This window comes from Miniopterus natalensis, chromosome 17 (genome assembly GCF_054644295.1).
Source record: "Miniopterus natalensis isolate mMinNat1 chromosome 17, mMinNat1.hap1, whole genome shotgun sequence".
NCBI classification, from domain to species: Eukaryota; Metazoa; Chordata; class Mammalia; order Chiroptera; family Miniopteridae; genus Miniopterus; species Miniopterus natalensis.
This window is the reverse complement of record NC_142097.1, coordinates 42,559,830-42,580,492: the sequence shown is the minus strand read 5'-3', so window position 1 is coordinate 42,580,492 and position 20,663 is coordinate 42,559,830. Positions and strand designations below refer to the sequence as shown.

Here is a 20,663-nt window from a genome sequence, read left to right as displayed (position 1 = left end):
TCCTTGGCACCCACTTTTAGCTCATGACCCTCTGTCCTACAGACTGAGGACCCCAGAGCTAACCCAAGGTATAAACAGTAAAGCTTAGTTTTCCTGTTCTTCCTGACAAGAGGTCACCCGATCATTCCCTCATTACCCTCCCGGACTCATGAACCTCACACCAGATCCTGTGGGAGCACTATCATTCCGCTTCCCGGAAAACAGGGGCAGAGCAGGGAAGTGGGCGCCCTCCAGGGCTCCCCTTGCCTCAGATAGAGTCCAGGCCTAACTGTGGAGTCTGTGCCCCCCTCCCATTTGCAGCTCTTTCCGTCTTTCCATCTGCTCAGCACCCTGCCTCTATTCTTATGGGGACAGCTGTCCTCTGGGAAACCGTTTCTCCCCACTCCTCACAGTTCTTGTGGCTCCCATCTCAGGAAGCCTCCACCCCTTCTAAGGAGAAACAAGGGGCATTCAAATGGCCCAAGTTCCAAAATCCAGACTCTTGCGCTGGACGTGCTCGGCTGGAGGGTGGGCCGGTAGGATGCCCCCACGCTGCGTCCGTCCTCTGCTCTGTGAGCTACTCAGTGTCCTTCCAACAGGCCCTTTCCCTTCTCGGGCCAGGGTGGGCCCTTATGCACACGACAGTGCCCTCACTCTCATGAGGCTGCAGGGCCCCCAGTAGGGCCCTGGACGCTTGGTGGTCTCACCTCACTTCCTGCCAGCCAGCTTCAGCTCTGCACTCATTCCCACAGCAAGCAGACCAGTCCTTCCTGAGGTCTGGAGGAAGCCTCCAAGTCTGAGACACTGGGTGTTTTCCCCTTCTCACTGCAAGGGGGCGCCCTCAGCCCCTGAGCCAGGGATAGTGGACAGACTCAAGATGGTTAACTCCTGCCATTTATTCCCAGAGACAGAAGGGCCAGTAGTGTTCAGACATAACCAGGTAGTTTGCTTTGATTCAAATGGCTTACAGAGCAGAGTCTCCTGAGCACCAGCCTGGTCCAGGGGACGAACTCCAGGGCCCAAAACAAGGAACCAGCTAATGATCGTGTCCACTTACGTGGAAAGTTTCTGCACAATTAAAAAAATCAAAGCTGTTGAACCAGTGAAGAGGTAATAAGGTGTTTATTAAAAACTTTTCCACCCAGAGGCAGTTAAAATTTATAATTTAAAACCCAGCCCACTACAAAAAGCGGGGGGGGGGGTGATAAAAACTGTGCAACATTGACAAAAGGACTGAGACAGACAAGGCCCGGGGAGGGGCAGCCCCAGAGCCTGGGGTCCCTCCTCTCCCAAGGCCAGGAGCAGCAGCAGAGTGGAAGCTGAGAGAGCCCCCAGCCCCCAGCCCAGCCCGGTGCATGGGCCTCTCCAGGTGGGTCAGTGCCCCGAGGAAGAGCCCTCAGTAGTGTGTTCACCGTGCAGCCTGGATGTGTGGCCCGCTCACTCGGCTGTGGAAGGAAGTAGAGTGACAGCAAATCAGGTGCATCCTGGGCAGGACGGGGCCTGTCACGCACCCTGAGCCAGACATGGAGTTTTCCAGGACAACTGGGGCAAGTGTCAGGGCTGGGATGGACTCTTGGTCCATAGGGTATTGGGGAGGGGGAGGTCTTCCTCCTATCCTTCCCCAGGAGCGTGCCCTCCCAGCCGCTCCCCACCTAGCAGCAGGTCTCAGGGCCTCTACCTCCCCCATTGCTAAGGCTGTACCTCATGGCCACTTGCTGAGAACGCCAATCACCATAGCTCCTGCATGGGTGAGACAGGGCAGTCACCCTCTGTGGGGACTGGGATGGCCAGACAAGGACCCTCGTTCTCAGAGCTCTCCCGGCACCCTGGGGCCTATTCCTGAAACCTATCCCTGGGCAGTGACTCACCCTCGGTCTCCCTCCAGCGTGCTCTGGATCTCCTTCAGGACCCCTGGGGACCAGAGGCCAGGTGAGGCCAGCAGGGGCTGGTTCACACACAAGCCTTTCTCTCCCTTTTACTGATGAGGTGCTGGGTGGGTCTGTCCCTCTCAGGGAAAAGACCCTCAGTTCCACCCCGGCCTTCCAAACCTCCCCCAGGAACATCCCTCTTGCCAGCCCCCCAACTCCCACCCCAACTCACTCTCATCATTGAGCAGAGCGTGCTCCATCACCGGGCCGGGCCTCTTCTCTGGAAGGCAGAGACCAGGTCAGGAGAGCCCTGAGCCCCTCCCTGCTCAGCTACTCCTTACTGGGGTGGGGGTGCTGGGGCCCAGAACCCAGAGCCCAGGACTGGAGGGGATGCTTTTTCTACCCCCAGCTTGAACACCACACACCACCTGCTCACCTGGGGTCCCCTTTCCTCCTTCCATCCCCATCCCTGGGCCCAGGTTGGCCCAGGTACTCACAACGCCTCTGTCCCCACACTCCCCTGGCCCCAAAGAGGCCTGCCTTACCCTCTCCATCACTCTGGCTCCCTGAGTTCCTGTGGGGGGAGAGTGCGTAAGGATCGGGGGCCACTGGGCTCTCTGCTGACTGGGAAAGCCCTGGTCCCATGAAGAATGAGGTCAACTGACCGAGCCTGTCCTGAGCAGGGGCCCCTGGGTGGCACTCACAAGGGAGGAAGGGGCCTATGAAGTGTGGCAAAGAACCAGAGCCAGGAGGGTGGGCTGAGCTCACAGGGAGGGGGAATGTGGTCAGCTCCCAGTGGGTGCCTCAGGGAGGGTGACGGTGAGGGGCTGGGGTGAAGGCCACTTGCCCTTTTACCCACCTGGCTCGGCCCAAGGCCTTCTCGGGGCCTGATCCATTTCGGGGGCGGCTGTGGTTCTTGGCGTCCGCCGAATCCACCAGACACCGGGGCTCCACCAGCCATTTGGTAGACAGAGAGAAGCGCTCAAACTCCGAGGGGGAGATCAGGTAGAAACCTGGCAGGGGCGACGCTAGTGGTGAGGCGCCTGGCCTCAGGACCCGCGGCTGCCCGCAATGGGGCTTCCACCCAGGGCAACTGGGGCCGGAGCTTCCCTCAAAGCTCTCTGCCTGAAGAGCCTGGCCTTGACCCCCCCCCCCCCCCCGGCTGTCCCTCCCAGCAGCCCCTGCAGCTCAGCGGGAGCCCCACACCCAGCCCTGCTCACAGCGGCCGGCTGAGCCGCCACCTCACCTTGGCCGTGTTTGGTGAAGACGCAGGAGGCAATGCCGCTGACGTCCTCCCGACGGATGCAGCTGTAACGCACCTGGGGCTTGAGCAGGGGCAGCGAAACCACCTGGATGTCGCCCAGGTTGGTGAGGACAGCCAGGTGGTGCTCCCCGTAGTCCTCGGCTCGAGAGCTGCCGAAGTGGGCCACGCTGACCCGCCGTACCCTCGAGCCCTCCAGGGCAGTCAGCTTCAGCTTCAGCTTGGCACTCACCTTGGGCAGCGTGAACACCTGGGGGCACAGGGCAGCAGTCACACCCGCGGCCAGACCCCCGTTTGTATTCAAGAACATCACTTCCCTGCGTCCACCGGATGCCACGCAACTTCCCGGCAAAGCCTGCTCAGCCTTGGCATTCCCTCAGCACTAGGACGCTCAGTTACTGCCCTTGGACCATAAGGATTTCCACGGCTGCATTTTCTGTCCCTCCCAAAGACAGGTCCTGCCTCAGTGTCCCCACCACTGAGCCTGGGCCCAGGGGCTCCACAACAAGACCCTCTCCTTTTCCGTGCCTCTGCACCCCTTACACACCAACTGCATATACAGCTTTAAGTGAGTCCCAGCCATTGTCACTGTGCCCAAGGTATGAGCCCCCTGATGTCCCAGGGGTTCCTGGGAACCCCGCCCCTACCCATGCAGCACCTTGAACTGCTCCTCTGACACGACAAGCAGCTGGTGGCTTCCCTGCATGTCCGGACTTTTTGACAGGTCATGTGCGACTTCCAGGGGTTCAGGAAGGGGCACACTGTGCCCGTCCAGCACCAGGATGCCCACCACGGGTGCCCGGTGCATCAGCTGGATCTCTTTGACTACAGGGAAGGAAGCAGGCAATGGGGCCGGTGCACAGGTGAAGGGCAAAGCCTGAGGCGCCACGGCAGATAAGCATCCTCTGCCCTCCCTCTGCTCAGCACTCACCCTGCTCTGCCCTCACAGGTTCATCCATTCTCCGCTCGGCAGGGGGCACACGCAGGGCAAAGGCGTAGACGGTACCCCCATTGGTGCCTGCCCACAGTGAGGGGCAGTGGCGGGAGCCTGCCAGGAGGCAAAGGTTTATATCTAACTCTGGGTCTGGAGGTCAGGTGGAGCCAGGTGACCTAGGCTTACATCCTGGCCTTGTGACATGTCCAAGGTCCATCTTGGGTGTATTGGAGCCTGGACATGAAGCCAGGACAAATGGACCTGGAGGCCCAGGCAGGGGAGGGAAAGAGGGAGGCTCTGATCTCCACCTGATCGCAAGGGGAAACCCCTCTTAGGTCCCACCAACCTGCTCTCATAGCAGGAGACACATGCTTGGGCCCCCGACCTCAGGCTGGCCACTCACTGTCCCTCAGGTAGGTGTCAGCGAAGTAGAGGGTCCGGACGAAGCCTGTGAAGGAGTCCTCTGCCGTGCGGGCTTCGATCTTGCGCTGCACGGGGGCCAGCTCCATGTTCTGCAGGCCCGTCCGCTCTGCCCGGGAGCTCCGCTCTGGCATCTGTGGTGGGTTGGACCAGCCTTAGGGTGGGCTCTGGCCTCCCCTCCCTGGGGGCATCTATTGCTCAACACTAATGGTTCTCTAGGGAGAGACTGGTCACAGCTCAAGCCACTCCCTGTCTGGCAACATTTACTGAGGACTTGACCCTAAGGTGCTACAATTATTGCCTCTTACACTGCTAAAGCTGAGACATAGACAGTGTGACATATCTGAGGCCACATAACCACAGGCAATGGGGCAGGATGTAAACCTATGTGGTGGGCCCAGGGCCTGTGTTTGCAGCCAAAGCCAGCAGGAGGGAGGGTGGTCCGGCTCACTGCTGGCTGCTCCCAGCTCTGCCTGGGTGGCCTCACCTCTCCTGGGGGCCCCGCTGGCCGCCGCTTCCGGCTGGACACCCTGCTGCGACGTATCCGGCGGAAGGACTGGCGCAGGGACTTCTTTAAGGACTTCACGCGGGACAGCGGGCCCTCTAAGGCTAGTTGGTCGTTGGGGTGCAGTGTGCACCTGGTCGGGGGAACATCAGGTCATCAGCCCTGCCAGGGCCCAAGGGTCCTCATCAGGCCCCAGTCCCAAACCCAGGCCCCAGCCTCTGTGGGCAGCCTGCTCACTTGACAAAGACCTGCTGCAGCTGCTGGTGGTCAAAGAGGCCAAAGCCGTGGCTGGTGCCAAAGGCCACGAGCCGCCACTCAGAGTGCAGAGCCAAGGATGTGACCACAGCCGGGGGCTGGCACTGCACCAGCACGAAGGGCTGGAAGCCGGGCTCAAAGCGCACAGGTCCTGGGCGGGCACATAGGCGCTCGTGGCCCTTCCAGCGGTAGCCCTCCTGGTCCTGCAGCAGGTCGGCCTCCACCTGCATCACGGCATGTTCCGCCTCCTCGTCATTCAGCTCCAGCATCAGCACCTAGGCGGGATGGCAGATAGGCTGAGCCAACCCCAGTACCAAGGGACAGCAGTCGGCACTGTGGGGCTGGCTCCTGTCCCTGCTGTCCCCCAATTCTGAGAAGGAAACTTCCAGGTCTGGACACTACCCAGAGTCACCTGATCACTCCTCCCCCTGCTCCCCATCCCCAGCCCAGCCTGCTACCTGCCCTGCTGTGCCTGCCACAGCCAGGTAGCCGCTGTATTTGCAGAGGAAAATCTTCTGGATGCCCAACCGGGGATCGTCACTGTAGGGATCGAAGGAGCCCACCTGACATGGGAGAGGAGGCCCATGAGTGGCCATGAGCACTAGACCCAGCCTGTCCCTGCCCTCCTAGTTACCAGGCTCCACGCCTCACCTTGCGGAGCGGGGGCCACTCATCCTCGCCCTGGGCACTGAGGTTCTCATTGGGGTCCATGTCAGTGAGGAACACATGGACTGTGCTGAGTTTGTATAGCAGCCGCAAGCAGACGCCCGAGGAGTCCCAGAACCGTACCGTGCCATCCTCATGCCTGTGGGTAGAGCTATGAGGATGCCAGGCCAGGGGCGCCAGTACCCCTCTGGGCACTGATCTCACCCTGTATATCCTACTGCACAGGAGGAGAGTACCATGAATCACCTACCCCGTGAGCAGCAGGTCTCTTTGGGGAGGGGTTGGGGCCAGGCTGGTGCCACCATCAATAGGCCATTCCTAGAGAATGAAACCGAGAAGTCTGGGTGAGAGCCTGGCTCTGAGGTGGGGTTGGGGCCAGGGCTGGGGCTGGACCTACCATGGTGGAGAAGTGAGTGGTCTGCCAGCTGCCGGCAGCGATGATCCTCTCCCACAGCTTTAGGGGGATGTTGGAGACGTGATGGGAGCATGTGATGGCGGAGCAGTGCAGGGAGGCCAGGTAGGGAGGCTGCACCGGTGGCCAGCCAGCAGTGCGAAGGTCAATCACCACCAGCTCCTCCTCAGCCAGCACCACCAGGGCATAGGGGTCATCAAAAGCTGGGGGGACACGCCAAGGGTCAGGGGCTGCAGGAGCCAGTAGGAAGCAGTTTGCCCCAGCCTAGCCCTGTGGAATCTGATGCTCTAAGGATTGGAGCTAGGGAATCTGCATTTTAAAAACAAGCTCTAAATCCAACAATGTGTAAAAATAAATATACGCCATGACCAAGTGGGATTTACCCCAGGTGTGCAAGGCTGCTCCTACACTGGAAAACCACTCAATGTAATCCATCACATCAATAGGCTAAAGAAGAAAAACTACATGATCATATGCAGAAAAAGTATTTGATAAAACCCCAAACTCATTCATTTATGATAAAACTCTCAGTGAACTAGGAAGAGATGGGAACTTCCTCAACTTGACAAAGCATATCTATGAAAAAGCTGTAGCTATCACAATGGTGAGAAATGAAGCTTTCCCACAAAGATTAGGAACAAGGCTCCTTTTCAAGTACTAGCTAATGCAATAAGACAAGAAAAGGAAACCTAAGGTATGCAGATTGAGATGGAAAAAATAAAACTGTCTTGGTTCACAGATGACATGATCATTTATGCAGAAAATCCAAAAGAATTGACAAAAAAACTGGACCCCTGTTCCCAGCACCCTGTGTTAGGCGTGAGAAGGATTCCCCACTCCCCTCACCTGGAGGCCTCAGGCCTTGTCATGTCAGAATAAGGTGGAGAGAAGGCCCGCCCTCCTGGAGATCTCCTGCCGGGCCTCCTCTCCAGGTTTCGAAAGCAGCCCTTTCTAGTCTTGCCTGTCACTCAATTTACGAGGCTGACTCAGGGCTTTGCTGTCCTGGCTGAGCTCCAGCAGGCTGGCTCAGAGCTGGCTCCATACTGCACAACCTGCCCCACCCCATGAGATCTTCACCATGTCCACACCAGGACCTGCTTTTTCTCAGCTGGGTGGGTGTTAAACCCAACAGTACAGATCTGCCCCCTTTGGACCAAACTCCATTTGAGGGAAGGGCAAAGAGCATGGAGTGGGCAGGAGGTGTGGCCAGCAAGGATGGAGCCACAGCCCAGCAGAGATGGGGAGAAAGGGACTGATTGTGGCTGCTTCCCTCAGTGGCACTAAGAAGGGGTACAGTGGGTAATTCGGGAGTGGCAGGTTTGGGAACATCTGTGCAGGTCCCTCCTCTTTATTTACAGACAGGCCGTCATCCCTACATCTCTCAGTGGCTAGCCCTCCACACCACTCCCGAAGCTTGCCTACCCGCTGCAGGGTCCACCTCGGAGAGGACAGTAAAGTCGATGACCCGGGAAGTGAAGTCAAAGGCTGTCTGCTGGCCATTGTGGACCACGGAGATGCAGTGGCGGTCCCCATAGCTGGCCCGAGGCATGCCACCCTGGAAGATGGTGAAGGGCAACCTGCAGACACAGAAGAGCAGGAGGTTGGGCTGGAGCTCCGGACATAACCCTGGACAGCCATAGGCTGAGCTGGCAGCTTGGACTCCACTGTGACTGGTCTCTGTGTAGGGGCTGGGAGGGAGTCTGGTCTCAGGGTAAGTGACCACGCAAGGACCCTGGGATGGGGTGGGGCAGACTCCCATCTCTTCCTGACTGCAATAGACCAGGGGAACCTGGGGGTGAGGTGGGGGCATGCAGGCTGTGGGTTCTGAGTCTGCAGGCTGTGGGTTCTGAGTCTGCTTCAACCAGAGCTGCCCCCCTTTCTGCTTCTACATCGGGTCTCCCTGTATGATTCTGTTGGAAGAAACAGGTCTGCTGCTAAAACAGTTTGCAACCTGCTGATCTGAATCATATCTCCGGGAGGGCAGAATGGAAAGAACAGGAATGTTTGTTCAGGAATTGGCCATGAGGTATGAATGACCCTCTCTCCCTTCCCTGGAGTCTGGGACCTCAATGTGGGACCCTAAGGCACAGTTCCACCCCCCGACCCTCCCCCACCCTCCCGCAGAGGCCTGAGGGGCCTTCCAGCCCTCCAGGGAGGCTCTAGAAAAGGCAAAGAACAGAGACCGGTACCTACCCCTGCTTGGTGGTCAGCCAGAAGATTTTGGTAATAGCTTTGCAAGGAAAGGGACCTACAAGAACAGGAATTAGCTGGAATGGGTCTGCCCACTCTCAGAGGCACATGGGTCTCCAGAGCATATTCCTCACCTCACACCCACTTAGTAGACCTATGCTTGGGAGTCTTGCCCTGAGAAAGCCACATGGGTGTCAGAAAACCCACCATGTGGCTTTGGACAAAGCCATCACCTCTCTGGGCCCCAGGTTTTACTTCTATGAGTTGGGCGCCTACACCTGAATGCAGGAAAGACAGACTGGGAACAGAGAGGACATTGTTTTGCATAGTAAAAGGCAGTCCCAGGTGACAGGGCAAAGCCAGGCTCCCACGAGGCGGGCGGAGCACTGACCGTAAGGCACACAGCTGCGCAAGGGCTCCAGATGCTGGGTGTCAGGAGACACAGGCCACTGGCAATAGCTGCCATCCGAATGGCAGCTGACAATCAGGCGGCCATCCCGCTGCCAGCAGACACTGTCCAGTTGCTTCCGGGGAGGAAAGGGAGAGAGTGCAGGCTGGGATCAGGGCGATGGTCCCACCACCCATGCCCCCAAGCCTTGGCACAGGGGCTGTATGTGATAGTGGAGTCTGCCACCATCCCAGGCACCACCTACCTGGCTGCTGAGGAAATGGCAGAGCACGCGGCTGCCCCGCAGGTCCCAGATGACAATGAGGCCCCGGCTGTAGCCAATGAGGACCTGGTTGGGGTCTCGAGGGTGTTCCTGCAGAGCCTCTACCATCTCAAACACCCGCCGTTGGCGGGCATCCTCTGGCAACCTGGGCAAGGGGAGCACCGTGAGCCCACGCCGATGTGCACCCACGGGGCCTGGCTGAGAGTACGGCACAGCTGCACTGGCACTCCACGTGGCGGCAGCGGGCACTGTGCCAGCACGGAAAGACTGCCAGAACGCCTCACCAAGGCGAGGAGCAACGTGTAGAATAGGACGGTGCTACTTATAAACCCCACCAGGATATAAATGCAGGTGGCACAACTGTAAGGGAAGGCAAGGAAGTGATTTCCATAAAAGTCACTGTGGTGGGAGGGCGGCAGGGAGGCAGGGAGGCAGGGAGGCATTACTGGAAAGGGCACATGGGGGCTCCTGGGGGGCTGGCAGGTTCTATTTCTCTGCCCGGGGGTGGCTGTAGGGATGCTCGCTTTACAATCCATTAAACTGCACATTCGCATCTAGGGCATTTTTGTAAGGAGGTGGTATTTCATAAAAACAAGCTTTTAAGACCCTCAAAAAAAGCTCTATATTGGTGGGCCTGGCCCTGACCCTTGACCCTTGACCCTCTGCCTCTCCTCCTTCTCTGGGCCTGGAGTGCTGATGGGAAGTCTGGAGGTGCTGCAGCCGACAGAGGACCGCGAGGTGGCAGGCATGGTAATAAGAGCCAACGGCGAGGATGGTAAGAAATGAAAACAGCCTGGACCCTGAGGGCACTGCCACACCCCAAGCCAAGCCAAACTGAACCCCTGTGTTTATGCACATCCCACGTACCAGTGCCGCACACCGCACACCGCCAGCTCCGGCCTCCAGAACTGGGAGTGGGCGGGCAAAGGGCCTGTAACCTTGTCTGCAGTGTTTCAATTCTTGAAGTGTTCTATAATGATCTATTACTTATATCATTTTAAAAATGAGTTTTTCTTAAATTAAAAGTAAGCAGCCCGGCCAGCGCTGCTCAGTGGTCCTCTCCCTCTCCCTCTCCCTCTCCCTCTCCCTCTCCCTCTCCCTCTCCCTCTCCCTCTCCCTCTCCCTCTCCCTCTCCCAGTCAATAAAAACATACACAAAAAAGGGAATTTTTTTTTTTAAATTAAAAGTAAGCCTTGAGAGAATGACACCATCTTGGAAAATGCAGAGAAGGAACAGTATCAAAAGGAAGCTGTGCAGCAGGACTGATGTCACTGGCCTCCAGGGGACGGCCCTCAGGCTGTTCCTCTGCAAGGGAATCAGCACCCGAGCCTCCTCCCTACCTGTGCCCCACCCCTCGGAACTGCAGAACATTCTACTGCTACCAACCCTTCTTCTCCTCCCCTTCTGACCCAGACCGATCCGACTGATCTCACTCCCTCTCTATTGCACACGCCACTGCCAAGAGGCAAAGCTTCCTAAATGATCTGCAGCAACCCACAGGGCTGTGGCTGTCAGAACTTTTGGCCACAGAGCCTGCATGTGAACGGAAACCTGGCACAGATGCCAGGGCACAGACATTGACAGAAGCTGCCCCGGCGGACGCAGGGTGGTTTGTGCCTCGTCTGCCCCACAGCGAAGCCCCTGAGGTTTTGAAATACGTGGTATCAGTGCAAAGAACACTAAGAGTTGGTGCCACCACACCATCATTTTGAGCTTCATTTTCCGTATCTTTAAATGAGGTGACAAGCTACCTGCACGACCCCTTTTAGTGCTATGACACTAACATACTATAGGGTGAGATTCTCAACCTGAGGGACAGGTGGGGAGCTGAGCCTCTCCTCCCGTCCCCATAGGCTTCCCAGGAGAGAAATTATAAGCTCCGGAGACAATACTGGGACCAAAGGGAAAGGGCCATGCCCAGCTCAAGGGGACAGGTTCTTAACCGCAGCGGGGTCGGCGGGCTCACCACCGCAGCACGGCGTCCGAGCTGATGTTCCGGTCCTCCAGCGTGCGGAAGCCTGGCACCTGCACCACGAACACGTTGCCACTCTCGGTGCCCAGGTAGAGCGTCCTGGAGGACGAGTGTGGCAGGACCACGGTGATCTGTGTGGCGCTGGGGGCAGCCCTGCAGATGGGAACAGCTATCCGTGAGCTGGCTGCCGCCCAGGCAGGGGAGTCCCCGTGGACAGGCTTCCTGTCCGTTGGCTGCCCTCACCACCCTAGGGAAGGCCGTTCCTAGGAAAGCAGCCTGTGTGGTCCTTTTCACAGAGTCCACAGAGTCTCGGGCCAGGACAAAGATATTGGTTGCATTCTGCCAAGACAGGGGACAGATGGCAGAGCTTAGCCTAGGAAGCAGCAGAAGCCCCTAGGAGCCTCCTGCGCAGCCCCCGGCCCCCGCTCCACCCAGAGCACCTTCGGGCGAAGACCTGTTGGCTCAAACACCAAGGGCTCCATAGGACCTTCAAAGGGTGATCCCATGGTTGGGTGTATGGGTCGGGATGGCTGGGAGAGCAAGGGGACCGAATCCTTACCCTGGGGGTCCCCGCAGCATGAAACTCTCATCTTCCTGCAGCTCTGACACCCCACCTTTGACCTTCAGGCTCCAAAGGTGCAGGCTGTTGTCGTCCAGCAGGGTGATCAGCTGGCACTAGGGAGGAACAGGGGCAGGAGTGTAGCCTTTACACACCAGGGTGGTCTCAGAGAGCCCCAAACCAAAAGGCTCCCAGGGGTTCTGAGGGTGGTCCATGAACTGCAGCTGGGAAAGAGCAGTGGTCCCAGGTCCTCCCACCAGCACCAAACCCAGTACCACCAAATACCTCTCCAGACACCCCTCTGGAAGACGTAAGAAGGGCATGGGGGCCTCACCTGGCCAGGCAGGAAGTAGATCTGCACCACAGCGCTGTTCTCTCGGTGCAACCCCATGAACTCCACACCCGGGGCACCATAGCTGGGAGCAGCAGGCTCAAGGAAAGCTCTAGAAGGCAGGACACCACCCCTCGCCTGCCCAAGTGCTGGGACCTCTGGGTCCCTGTGGCAAGGCGTGTAAACACCTGGTGGTTCGCCCTCTCCCCAGACAGCAGGGCCAGGCCTTGCGGTGGGGAGGAGGCAGAGTGGCCCTGGCCTGAGGGCTTTGGCCAGTGACCTGACCCCTGCAGGTGGGAACAGACAACCAGGTAGGGCATTCCCAGCCAGGCAGGTGGGGATGACACTGTGTAAGGGTGAAACCTTGGCAACTGTTAGGCTGCTCAGCACCACCTCCCACCCCCACCTCACAACCTAAGCTGCAACACACCCACCAGCTACCACTTGGTGGCACTTGTGAGAAGAAACGGGCAGGCCTGTGGGTCCAACCTCCACAGCTTGGCCATGAGTCTTGGCAAAGGGATTGGTAGCCAGGATATGGCCATGGCCTGGCAATGATTAACCAACTGAGGGAGGGCTGAGCCAGCAAGGGGACGTGGGCCCCTGCCCTCCTCTGTTTACACCACCTTGGGCCCAGCCCAGGTGACCATAGGCACCGCAGCTTTCTTGCCTATGCTGGGGCAGAGAGGAACAGGGGGTGCCAGAGGGTGGTTCCCCACCTTCCAACTCCCATGGGTCCCACCCTGGCTCACCCTGGGGCTCAGGTTAGATTGGGCACGAGTGGCCAAGACTTATAGCCCAGGGCAACCTGGCCGAGCAGGGAGCCTCTGTCCTGGAAACTGTAGGCTTGCCTAGAACCCCCGTGAGCCCAGAATCAATGCTTCAGGTAAAACACAACCTAACTGGACAATGTCCAGTCTCAGCCAGGGAAGGGCTGTCCCTGCCAACCAGGGGTGTGTGATGTGGGGTGTGGGCATGCGGGGAGAATCTGGAAGAGCGGCTCCCTAGTACTGCTCCTCTAACCTAAGGCCACCCTGTCTCTGGTTTGCAAAGAGCCCTGGGGCCAGTCTACAGCCCTTGGCCCACCAGCTGCCTCCACTTACTGCACTCAGGGCTGATTCCTGAGGATATTTGGAACATCCCGGGAATAAGAAGGGTCATCCCCAACTTGTTTTTTTTTCTTGGAGGGTGGGGCCTTGCTGCATCTCACCAATGCCATGGTCCCCGCCCTTCCAGGGTATCCCTGGGTGGGAGCTTGGAGAACAGAAAGGATACAGCTTGACGGCTCCGGAGCGGGTGCCAATGGCCAGGATGCGCAGAGAGGGGCTATAGCCGAGGGCGCTGGGCTGGTGCGGAAAACCATGCTCCACCGTCTGCAATGAGAACCACACTGGCCTATAGACACGTCCCCTCTGCCCGTCTGGCTGAGGGGCCAGTGCAAATGGAGAAGCCTCAGCACAGAGCCACCCCCAGCAGGAAGGAACAACTGAGTCCCGTTCAGGCTCCCACCCAAACACCCATGTGTGGAGGCAACCCCAGACCCATATGGGCCCCACCCTCAGCCCACTGCCAACCCTGTCCAGTGGCCACCTGACCATCCATCCCTGGGAGCTCATTTTCCCTGACACACACGCTGGCCACTTGCTCTCCAGGAACTCAGACTCAGTCCTCCTATGGGGGGCTGCAGAAAGCTTTGGGGGGCTGGCACAGTGGAGGTGCCCCATCGCTTAGGAGGCCTCGTTGCACTGCAGCCCCAGGTTGGCCCTGGGGTCTGAAGGAAGCCACCATGGCCCTTCCCAGCTCTGGGTTGTCCAGGATCCTCCAGCCCTGAGTGTCTGCTCTCCCCAGAGCCCTCCTATCCCTGTGAATTCTCCATCTTCCCAGAGAGGAAGCTTCTAGAGTGTTGCTGCAGAAAAACGCTTCTGCTCATTTCTTATAAGTAACACACATTACAGAAAACTTGGGACATATAAAGGAGTTTGAAAAAGAAAACATAACCTGTACTCCTACAACCAGAAGTAACCCTCACTGACGTCTCAGTGTGTGTGTGTGTCTTCCGGTGCTTGTGAGAGTGTGCCTGCGTCTACACTAAAAACACAGAGACCTACTTGGGATCATGCACATGGATACACCTGTACACATATAGAGTCTTTGGGAAGGTTTCTGGTTGTTTCTTAATCAGCTAATCCTACCCCTCACCTCCCACCCCAGGGGATCCCGAACCTGCAGAACTAGATGAAAGCAGGGCAAAGGGAGGCCAGCCACCTGCTTTAAAGACTTCAGGTACTTCTTGTTTAAACCATGGAGACTGCCCTGCAGGAAAGGGCTGCAGGATGAGGCAGCTCTTAGGCCCAGGGTTCTCCTCTGGGCTTCACCTGGCAGCCTGGTCAGGCCTCAGAGGAGCAGAAAGAGATAAGCCCTGGTGACAGCTGGGACAATAACTCAGCAAACTCCACTGCTGCTGGCCTACTGTCCAGCCCAGGGGTCCATGGATGAAGGCCCCATGCTGGGGGCAGGCCAGGGAGGAGAGATCCAAAGGGCCTATTCTGGAGACTTCTGAAGACACCTAGGTGTGGGAGGTGCCCTCAGCCTGCTCTGTGCCAGGAATACAGTCTGCCCCGAAAATGGCTGTATCTGGAAGGGGCAGCTGGGAGGGCAGAAGCAACCCAGCAGGACTCCCCCTGCCAGCCCAGGTCCCTGCTCAGCTATGTAAAAAATGCAGAGCCTGGAGAAGCCTTCGGAGTGTCTGGAATGTAAACATTTCCCAGGAAAAGGAGGGCGGGGCACACAATGGGGTGTTTGGGGACAAGATTCCCCAGGGGCCCCCACTAGGCCTCAGCCAGCCCCAGGTTGCTGGGGCCTCAGGAATTCAGCAGGCAGAGCTCGAGGGAAAAGGTTCCTGGGATGGTAGCATTTTCCCAGAACCACCACCCGCAGCAGCTCAGGGCCAAAGCCTCTGGAGTTTGGAGGACTTTGGGGGCAACGTCCTGCAGGAGCCTGGTGGCCAGCAGAAGGCCCGCACCCTGTGTTACCCAGTACAACAGTGGCAAGCCAATACCGAGCACTTGCAATGTGATTAGTGCCACCAAGGGACAGAACTTTTAATTTTATTCCATTTTAATTAACTTAAATTTAAGAATAAATGCTCACTTCAGTTACTAGAAAACTTTTTAGGTACATTCTTGGGTTCCAAAGGAAGAGGGGCTGGAATCGGGCACACCACGCTTCAGATCTCCTTTTTCAACTGAAAACCTTCCAAACTAAATACGGATCACATATTTCCAAAGAAGATTTAATGTCCAAATTGAGATGTGCTGTAAGGGTAAAATACACCTACTTCAAAAACTAAAAAAGTCTCAATTTATATTGACTACATGTCAAAATAGTATTTTGGATATACGAGATTAAACAGAATTTATCATCAAAATTAATTTCACTTGTTAAAAAATTTTGAAATGCGACTTCTAGAATATTCTATATTACACGTGTGGCTCATCTTGTTTTCCTCTCCGGACTAGACAGTGCCCTAGACAGTTCTGCCTCGGAACATGGGCAGGAAAGTCAAGCAAACGAGAAAACAGCCTGCAGCTTCTGGTCAGGCTCTCAGGCTACCACACACTATCCTTCCAACTCCTTGGCAGGAAATTCTCCTAACATCTCACCTGAGTCACTCCTACTGCAGGGTGGCCTCCTTTCCCCAACCTAGAGGGACGCAAACATCAGGCTCACCATTCAATCCCACTTACTCCTCCCTCATTTCCTTCAGGTCTGGGGTCACTGTGCTACCCCTCCCGACCCTCTTTTCCACAGGCTGGTTTAGAAAGACGGACTGAGTCAGGCTCACTACGCTCTGAATTCCCCTCCGTCACTCAGAAAGCGTCTGGACCTGGAGAGCTACTTGGCCTCTCTGGGCCTCACTTCGCGTCTGATAAATGGGACAATACCTAGGGGGCTGGACAGAGCAGAGTGGTCCTTGGCTTGAACATGCTAAACCTAAGATGAACTTTAAGAAGCCCACCTGACAGCGGTGGTCTCAGCTCACCCCACAGAGCACACAGGCCTTGCCCCCTAAGGCCCAGCTTCCTTCTAGGTTCTCCCCATTCCCTGTATCCCTTGGGGTGTCTTCTCTAAGCTGACAACTCTGGAGGGACCGGGCTCCCTTAAGAACAAATAAGGGGTAGGAATTTCACAAAGACCCTACCTGGTCAGGGCTCCAATCTGAGTAGTGTGGTGAGTGACAGGGGAATCCCCAGGTCCCAGGAAGGGGTGGCAGTACCCATTTAACATGCAAATAAGGCCCCCAAACCCCTGAATGAGGCAAAGCCAGTCCTGAGGCAGAGGGCCTGGCTGGGCGAGGAGGTCTAGGGGCCCCAGGCCAGTTATGGGAGGTCCAGGGGGTCTTGTTGGGAATGGGGAAGGAAGGGACTTGGGTTTGGGGAGAGGACCGAGGTCAGTTAATAGAGGTGACAGGGAGGAGCGAGAAACCTGGGGCAGGAGCAGCCTGGGAAGCAGGAAGGGTGAAGGTACCTCTGGCCTGTGTCCAGCTGTCCCCTCAACCTCAGGTGCCCTTCACACTCCTTGGTTGTCCCTCCCTTCAACTCCTAACAGCCTTTTAATTTTTATTTATTTTAAAATGTGTTTTTATTGATTTCAGAGAGAGGATGGGAGAAGGAGAGAGACAGAAACATCAAATGATGAGAGAGAAACATTGATTGGCTGCCTCCTGCATGTCCCCTACTGTGGGTCGAGGCATGTACCTGACAAGGAATCAAACTGTGACCTCCTGGTTCATGGATAGATGCTCAACCACTGAGCCACACTGGCAGGGCCCTCACAGGCTTTTTAGACTCAGCTCCCTATTGACTCCCAAGTTCCACAGGGGCAGCAACCTCCCCTCAGGGCCCCGGAGCAGGGAGAGTAGATGGCCTCCCTTTGAGAAGGCACTAACAGGGCACAGGAGGGTGGGTTCGGCTGTAGGGGTGCCCTGCTGTGTGACTTCCAAAGCATAGAGCCATCCCAAATCATGCCTCCACTCAGGACAGAGGATAGGGTGGAGACGCAGGCAGGGACTCCAGGGTGCCCTCCCAGCCCGAGACCCCAGCTTCTCCAGCTCAGGTTAAAGCTGGGAGGATGACCAATGCCTGGCAGCCCCTGGGGCATCCACCCCTACCTCCTGAGCTCAGCATCCAGCCTACCTGGCCCTGCCCCCATCCTGCTACTGGCTCAGGTGACCTCTGCCAAGGGAGGAGAGAACAGTGAACTCTTTTGACAGCGAGTTGGGAAAGGAGAGATTGGTAGGAGCTGCCAAACTGCAACACTAGCCTGGTGTGGGAGAGAAAGCCCAGTCTGTCTCTCACTGGCTCCAGGACCCCATTTTAGGCTCTCAGAAGGGAAATGGCAAAGGCTGTTTCTCAGAGAGGGTGGGGGTCCTTCATCCTGCCCTTGGCAAGGGGGGGCCTGTCCAAGATTGACAGCTGAGGAGTCCCCAGCACGTAGGGTGATGGGAAGGAGGGCTGCCCAGGACCACAGGGGGCACACCAGGTTGGCTGGGTGGCACTGTCCCATACTGGGTGTGGTCAGCTCAGATTCCTGGTGGTGGCAGCAACCTGGCGTGCGCTGTGTGGCTGTCACCTGACACCAGGGGCCCAGTCATGAAAGAAAAAGCCAAGACAAAACAACCTGGCCCTGGCCAGGGGCAGCCAGGCAGGACACACTGTTTGTTGAGGGCCCGGGATAGAGGAGGGTAGACCCATGCAGGAAGGGCCCAGGCACCCTTATCAAATGGCCGGTTGGTTTCACCAGGGGAAGGAGAAGCCTGGAGAGATTTTTAAGGAAGGGGTTTTACTCTGACATGAGCTTTACATCCAACTGGTGTCACTTCCTCCCCACTGGGGTGCCAGTAGGTCCCTCAGACCCCTCATTCCATCCTGCCAGCTGACCCATCTGTCTGTCCAACGGCCCAAGGACCCACCACACACAACAGATGACAGGCAAAGAAACTGAGGCTCAAGGGGTGAAGTCACCAACCACACAGATGGTTGGCAGATGTAACCACGGTCCTCACTCCCAGCCAGTGCCCTCAACAGTGTGCAAACCTGGGAGGCCTCAGTTTCCTCATCTGCAGAATGGGAACAGCACCCACCTGTGCGACATTCCGAGGATGAGGCAAACCCTGGTATGACACCTGAGTGCCAGGTGCCTTCAAAGCATTCTACACCCATGGCTCTGCTGTGTCAGGCCCAGCTCCCAGGTTCCAGCCTTCCTGACCAACAGCCTGGGGGAAGCTCAGGGTGGGGCCAGTGTGGGTGGGACCATCTAGGTTCCCAAATCTTCCAGGATGTAGCCTCACCCTCCAGTCCCAACCCTTCAGGCTCCACCATTCAGCCAGAGCCTAGATGAGACTAATCCCTACAACTCCCCACCCCAGACCCTCCCCTTCCTCCTCTCTATTCCCAACAAGTGGAACTTCAGACCCTCAGCTCCTTGCCTCCCACCAGGCTATAAAAGTCAGAAGGCAAAGGTCTTATCTGAGATTCCCACAGCCCCATGCCTGGGCTGTGCCTACAGTAAGTGCTCCATTCTTGGAAATGAATGGAAGGAGGAAGGAATTCCAGGAGCCTCTCCTCCCCCTTCCCGACCAGGCCTAGGGGGTGGGGGGCAGGTGTAGGGACCACCAGTTGTGGGCATGGGGGGACAATTCCTCTACCCCAGCCACACTTCAGCCCCACCCTGCTAAACAGTGGAACTTGGGACGGGGGTTCACCCTTCCTTGCTGAGCCTGTTTTTCCAGTTTCCACGGAAATTGGCCACCATTTCAGGGTGTGAGATCCTGGCGTCACCAGGAGCAGTGGAGGCACACAGGGGTCCCCGAGGATCCCCCAGCCAGTGCTGAGGTTCTGAGGCTGGCACCCAGCAACCATGGGCTGCTCCCTTGAGAGCGACAATGACAGGTCCCCAAGGGCCCTGAGATCACCCAGCCCCAACACCTGCACCCCATTTCCCCGAGACTCAAAAGCCCTGCCCACAGCTTCCTTCTGCTAGTGGGAGGAGGCGCCCCTTTAGGGAAGCCCCGACCTCAGACGCAGTGGCCTCAAAGCAGGGCTGAGGGCAGCAACGCCTCCCACGGGTCAAGAAAATCAGAGGAAGACAAGACCAGGGCGAACTGGGACCCGCCCCCCTCAAGAGCCCTGCGAGCTCTAGTGCCCTGGGAGGCTGCCTTTGAAAACAGCAGCTGAAGTTCCTAGCCCACTGTGTCCAGCACTGAAATGATCTAAGTCCACGTGTCCTTGTAACAAGCCCATGCTGACCCTAGGCACCGGGTCACCCAGCTTCATGTGGTGAAGCCATACCCAGATCTCTGTCCATCACCACCTCCTGAAGGGGTCCCCGGGTGAGCCTCTTCCTGCAACCCACCTTCTGGGGCAGAGGGAAGCTTAGGTATGGGGGCCAATGGCCTAGATCAAAGCGGAGGTGAGAGAGGCTAATTACCCCGAAACAGCTGCAGATTGCTAGGTGGCCACAGAGCCAATAAACCAGGCTGTGCTCTTGTTTACAGCTCTGGCCTTCTCAGGCACCAGTCCCCTTAGGGAAGCCCCACAGAACTTCTGGGACCCTCCTTGTGATCTCAGGTGACATGCCACGCTGGCTTTGGGGGCCTTGGAGCAGATGGGGGGGTTGGGGTAGTCAAATGCCAACCCTGGCACGCTCCCCCAGGTGCCTCTCCCCACTCACCCAGGTCTGGAGCCTACCAAGAAGGAATCTTGTGTTCTGCCTACAAGAAAAGTTGCATTTGCCTCTAGGGGCAATTCCAGGAGGGTGGAAACAGCCATGGCCTGTGGCCGCTACCCCAAGGGACCTGGTATCACAGGGACATTATTACACCCTGCAGAGTTCACCGTCCTTTCATCTTTTCTGTCCCTAAGCCCCCTCAACAACCCTGTGAGGGGGTAGACAAGGCAGACTGTTTTATCCCATCCCACAGGTGGGGAAACTGAGGCTGGAAGAAGCAGAGTGACTTGTAGAGGTCACACAGCTGGTGAGAGACTTGGGACAAGGAGTCCCGACTTCTGGGCATCCCACTGCCCTTTCCAGGGAAAGCCCTCTAATCAAACCCCATTTCCAAAGTCAGACTCCCATGAGGCACTGCAGGCAGCGCCAAGTGCCTTAATCCAGGAAAAGGCAACCTGGGTGTCCTCAGTCCCAGCCTGTGGGGAGGCTGGTAACGCCGTCCTCACCGTGAACACCTGCTCGTGGCTCCCTCGGTCCTGCTCCCTTACCTTGTTAAACTGGAAGAGGTCCCGCTTGAGCCTCTCCCGAGCAGGGTCGTGTCCCGACCTTAGGAACCGCCTCATCTTGCTTAGTGTGCAACCCCCTGGAGAGAGAGGAGAAGCAGTTGAGCACCAGGCTAAGGCAAACACACAGCCCAGGGCCAGAGCCGGGCCTGGCACTCAGCCCAGACCAGGCCACCTTGGGCCTCTCTCCCCAAGCCCAGCAGGTGGCCGTCCCTGGGCCAGATCGGCTCCACCATCCTCGGCTTCCCCGAGCTCCATCTGTGCAGTGGCTCCTTTGGGAACCGTCCCTCCATACCTGGAGGCCCGGGACTGGTTAATGTTCTAACGCCTGCTCCTGGCCACCTGTGGC

The 20,663-nt window shown here is 57.4% G+C and overlaps 1 protein-coding gene across 2 annotated transcripts; it reads right to left on the bottom strand.

Annotated features, from left to right (window-relative positions):
* Positions 1-1,179: 1,179 nt before the first annotated feature.
* LLGL2 (LLGL scribble cell polarity complex component 2) lies at positions 1,180-20,374 on the bottom strand. Of its 2 annotated transcripts, none has more exons than XM_016212468.2 (25): positions 20,300-20,374; positions 13,299-13,396; positions 12,027-12,108; positions 11,693-11,808; positions 11,128-11,286; positions 9,144-9,306; positions 8,882-9,014; positions 8,494-8,548; positions 7,723-7,877; positions 6,286-6,503; positions 6,139-6,206; positions 5,874-6,027; positions 5,681-5,785; positions 5,205-5,497; positions 4,950-5,100; positions 4,446-4,596; positions 4,040-4,156; positions 3,767-3,933; positions 3,094-3,358; positions 2,707-2,860; positions 2,393-2,421; positions 2,080-2,127; positions 1,848-1,890; positions 1,681-1,719; positions 1,180-1,424 (listed from the first exon to the last, which is right to left on the bottom strand). In XM_016212468.2, the coding sequence occupies exons 1-25, from the start codon at positions 20,372-20,374 to the stop codon at positions 1,388-1,390; spliced, it is 3,075 nt and encodes a 1,024-aa protein (XP_016067954.2). In that variant the 3' UTR covers positions 1,180-1,387. The 2 variants fall into 2 exon arrangements, with proteins under 2 accessions (XP_016067954.2, XP_087681816.1); XM_087825690.1 differs by having other exon boundaries at positions 1,371-1,463.
* Between the last annotated feature and the right edge of the window lie 289 nt (positions 20,375-20,663).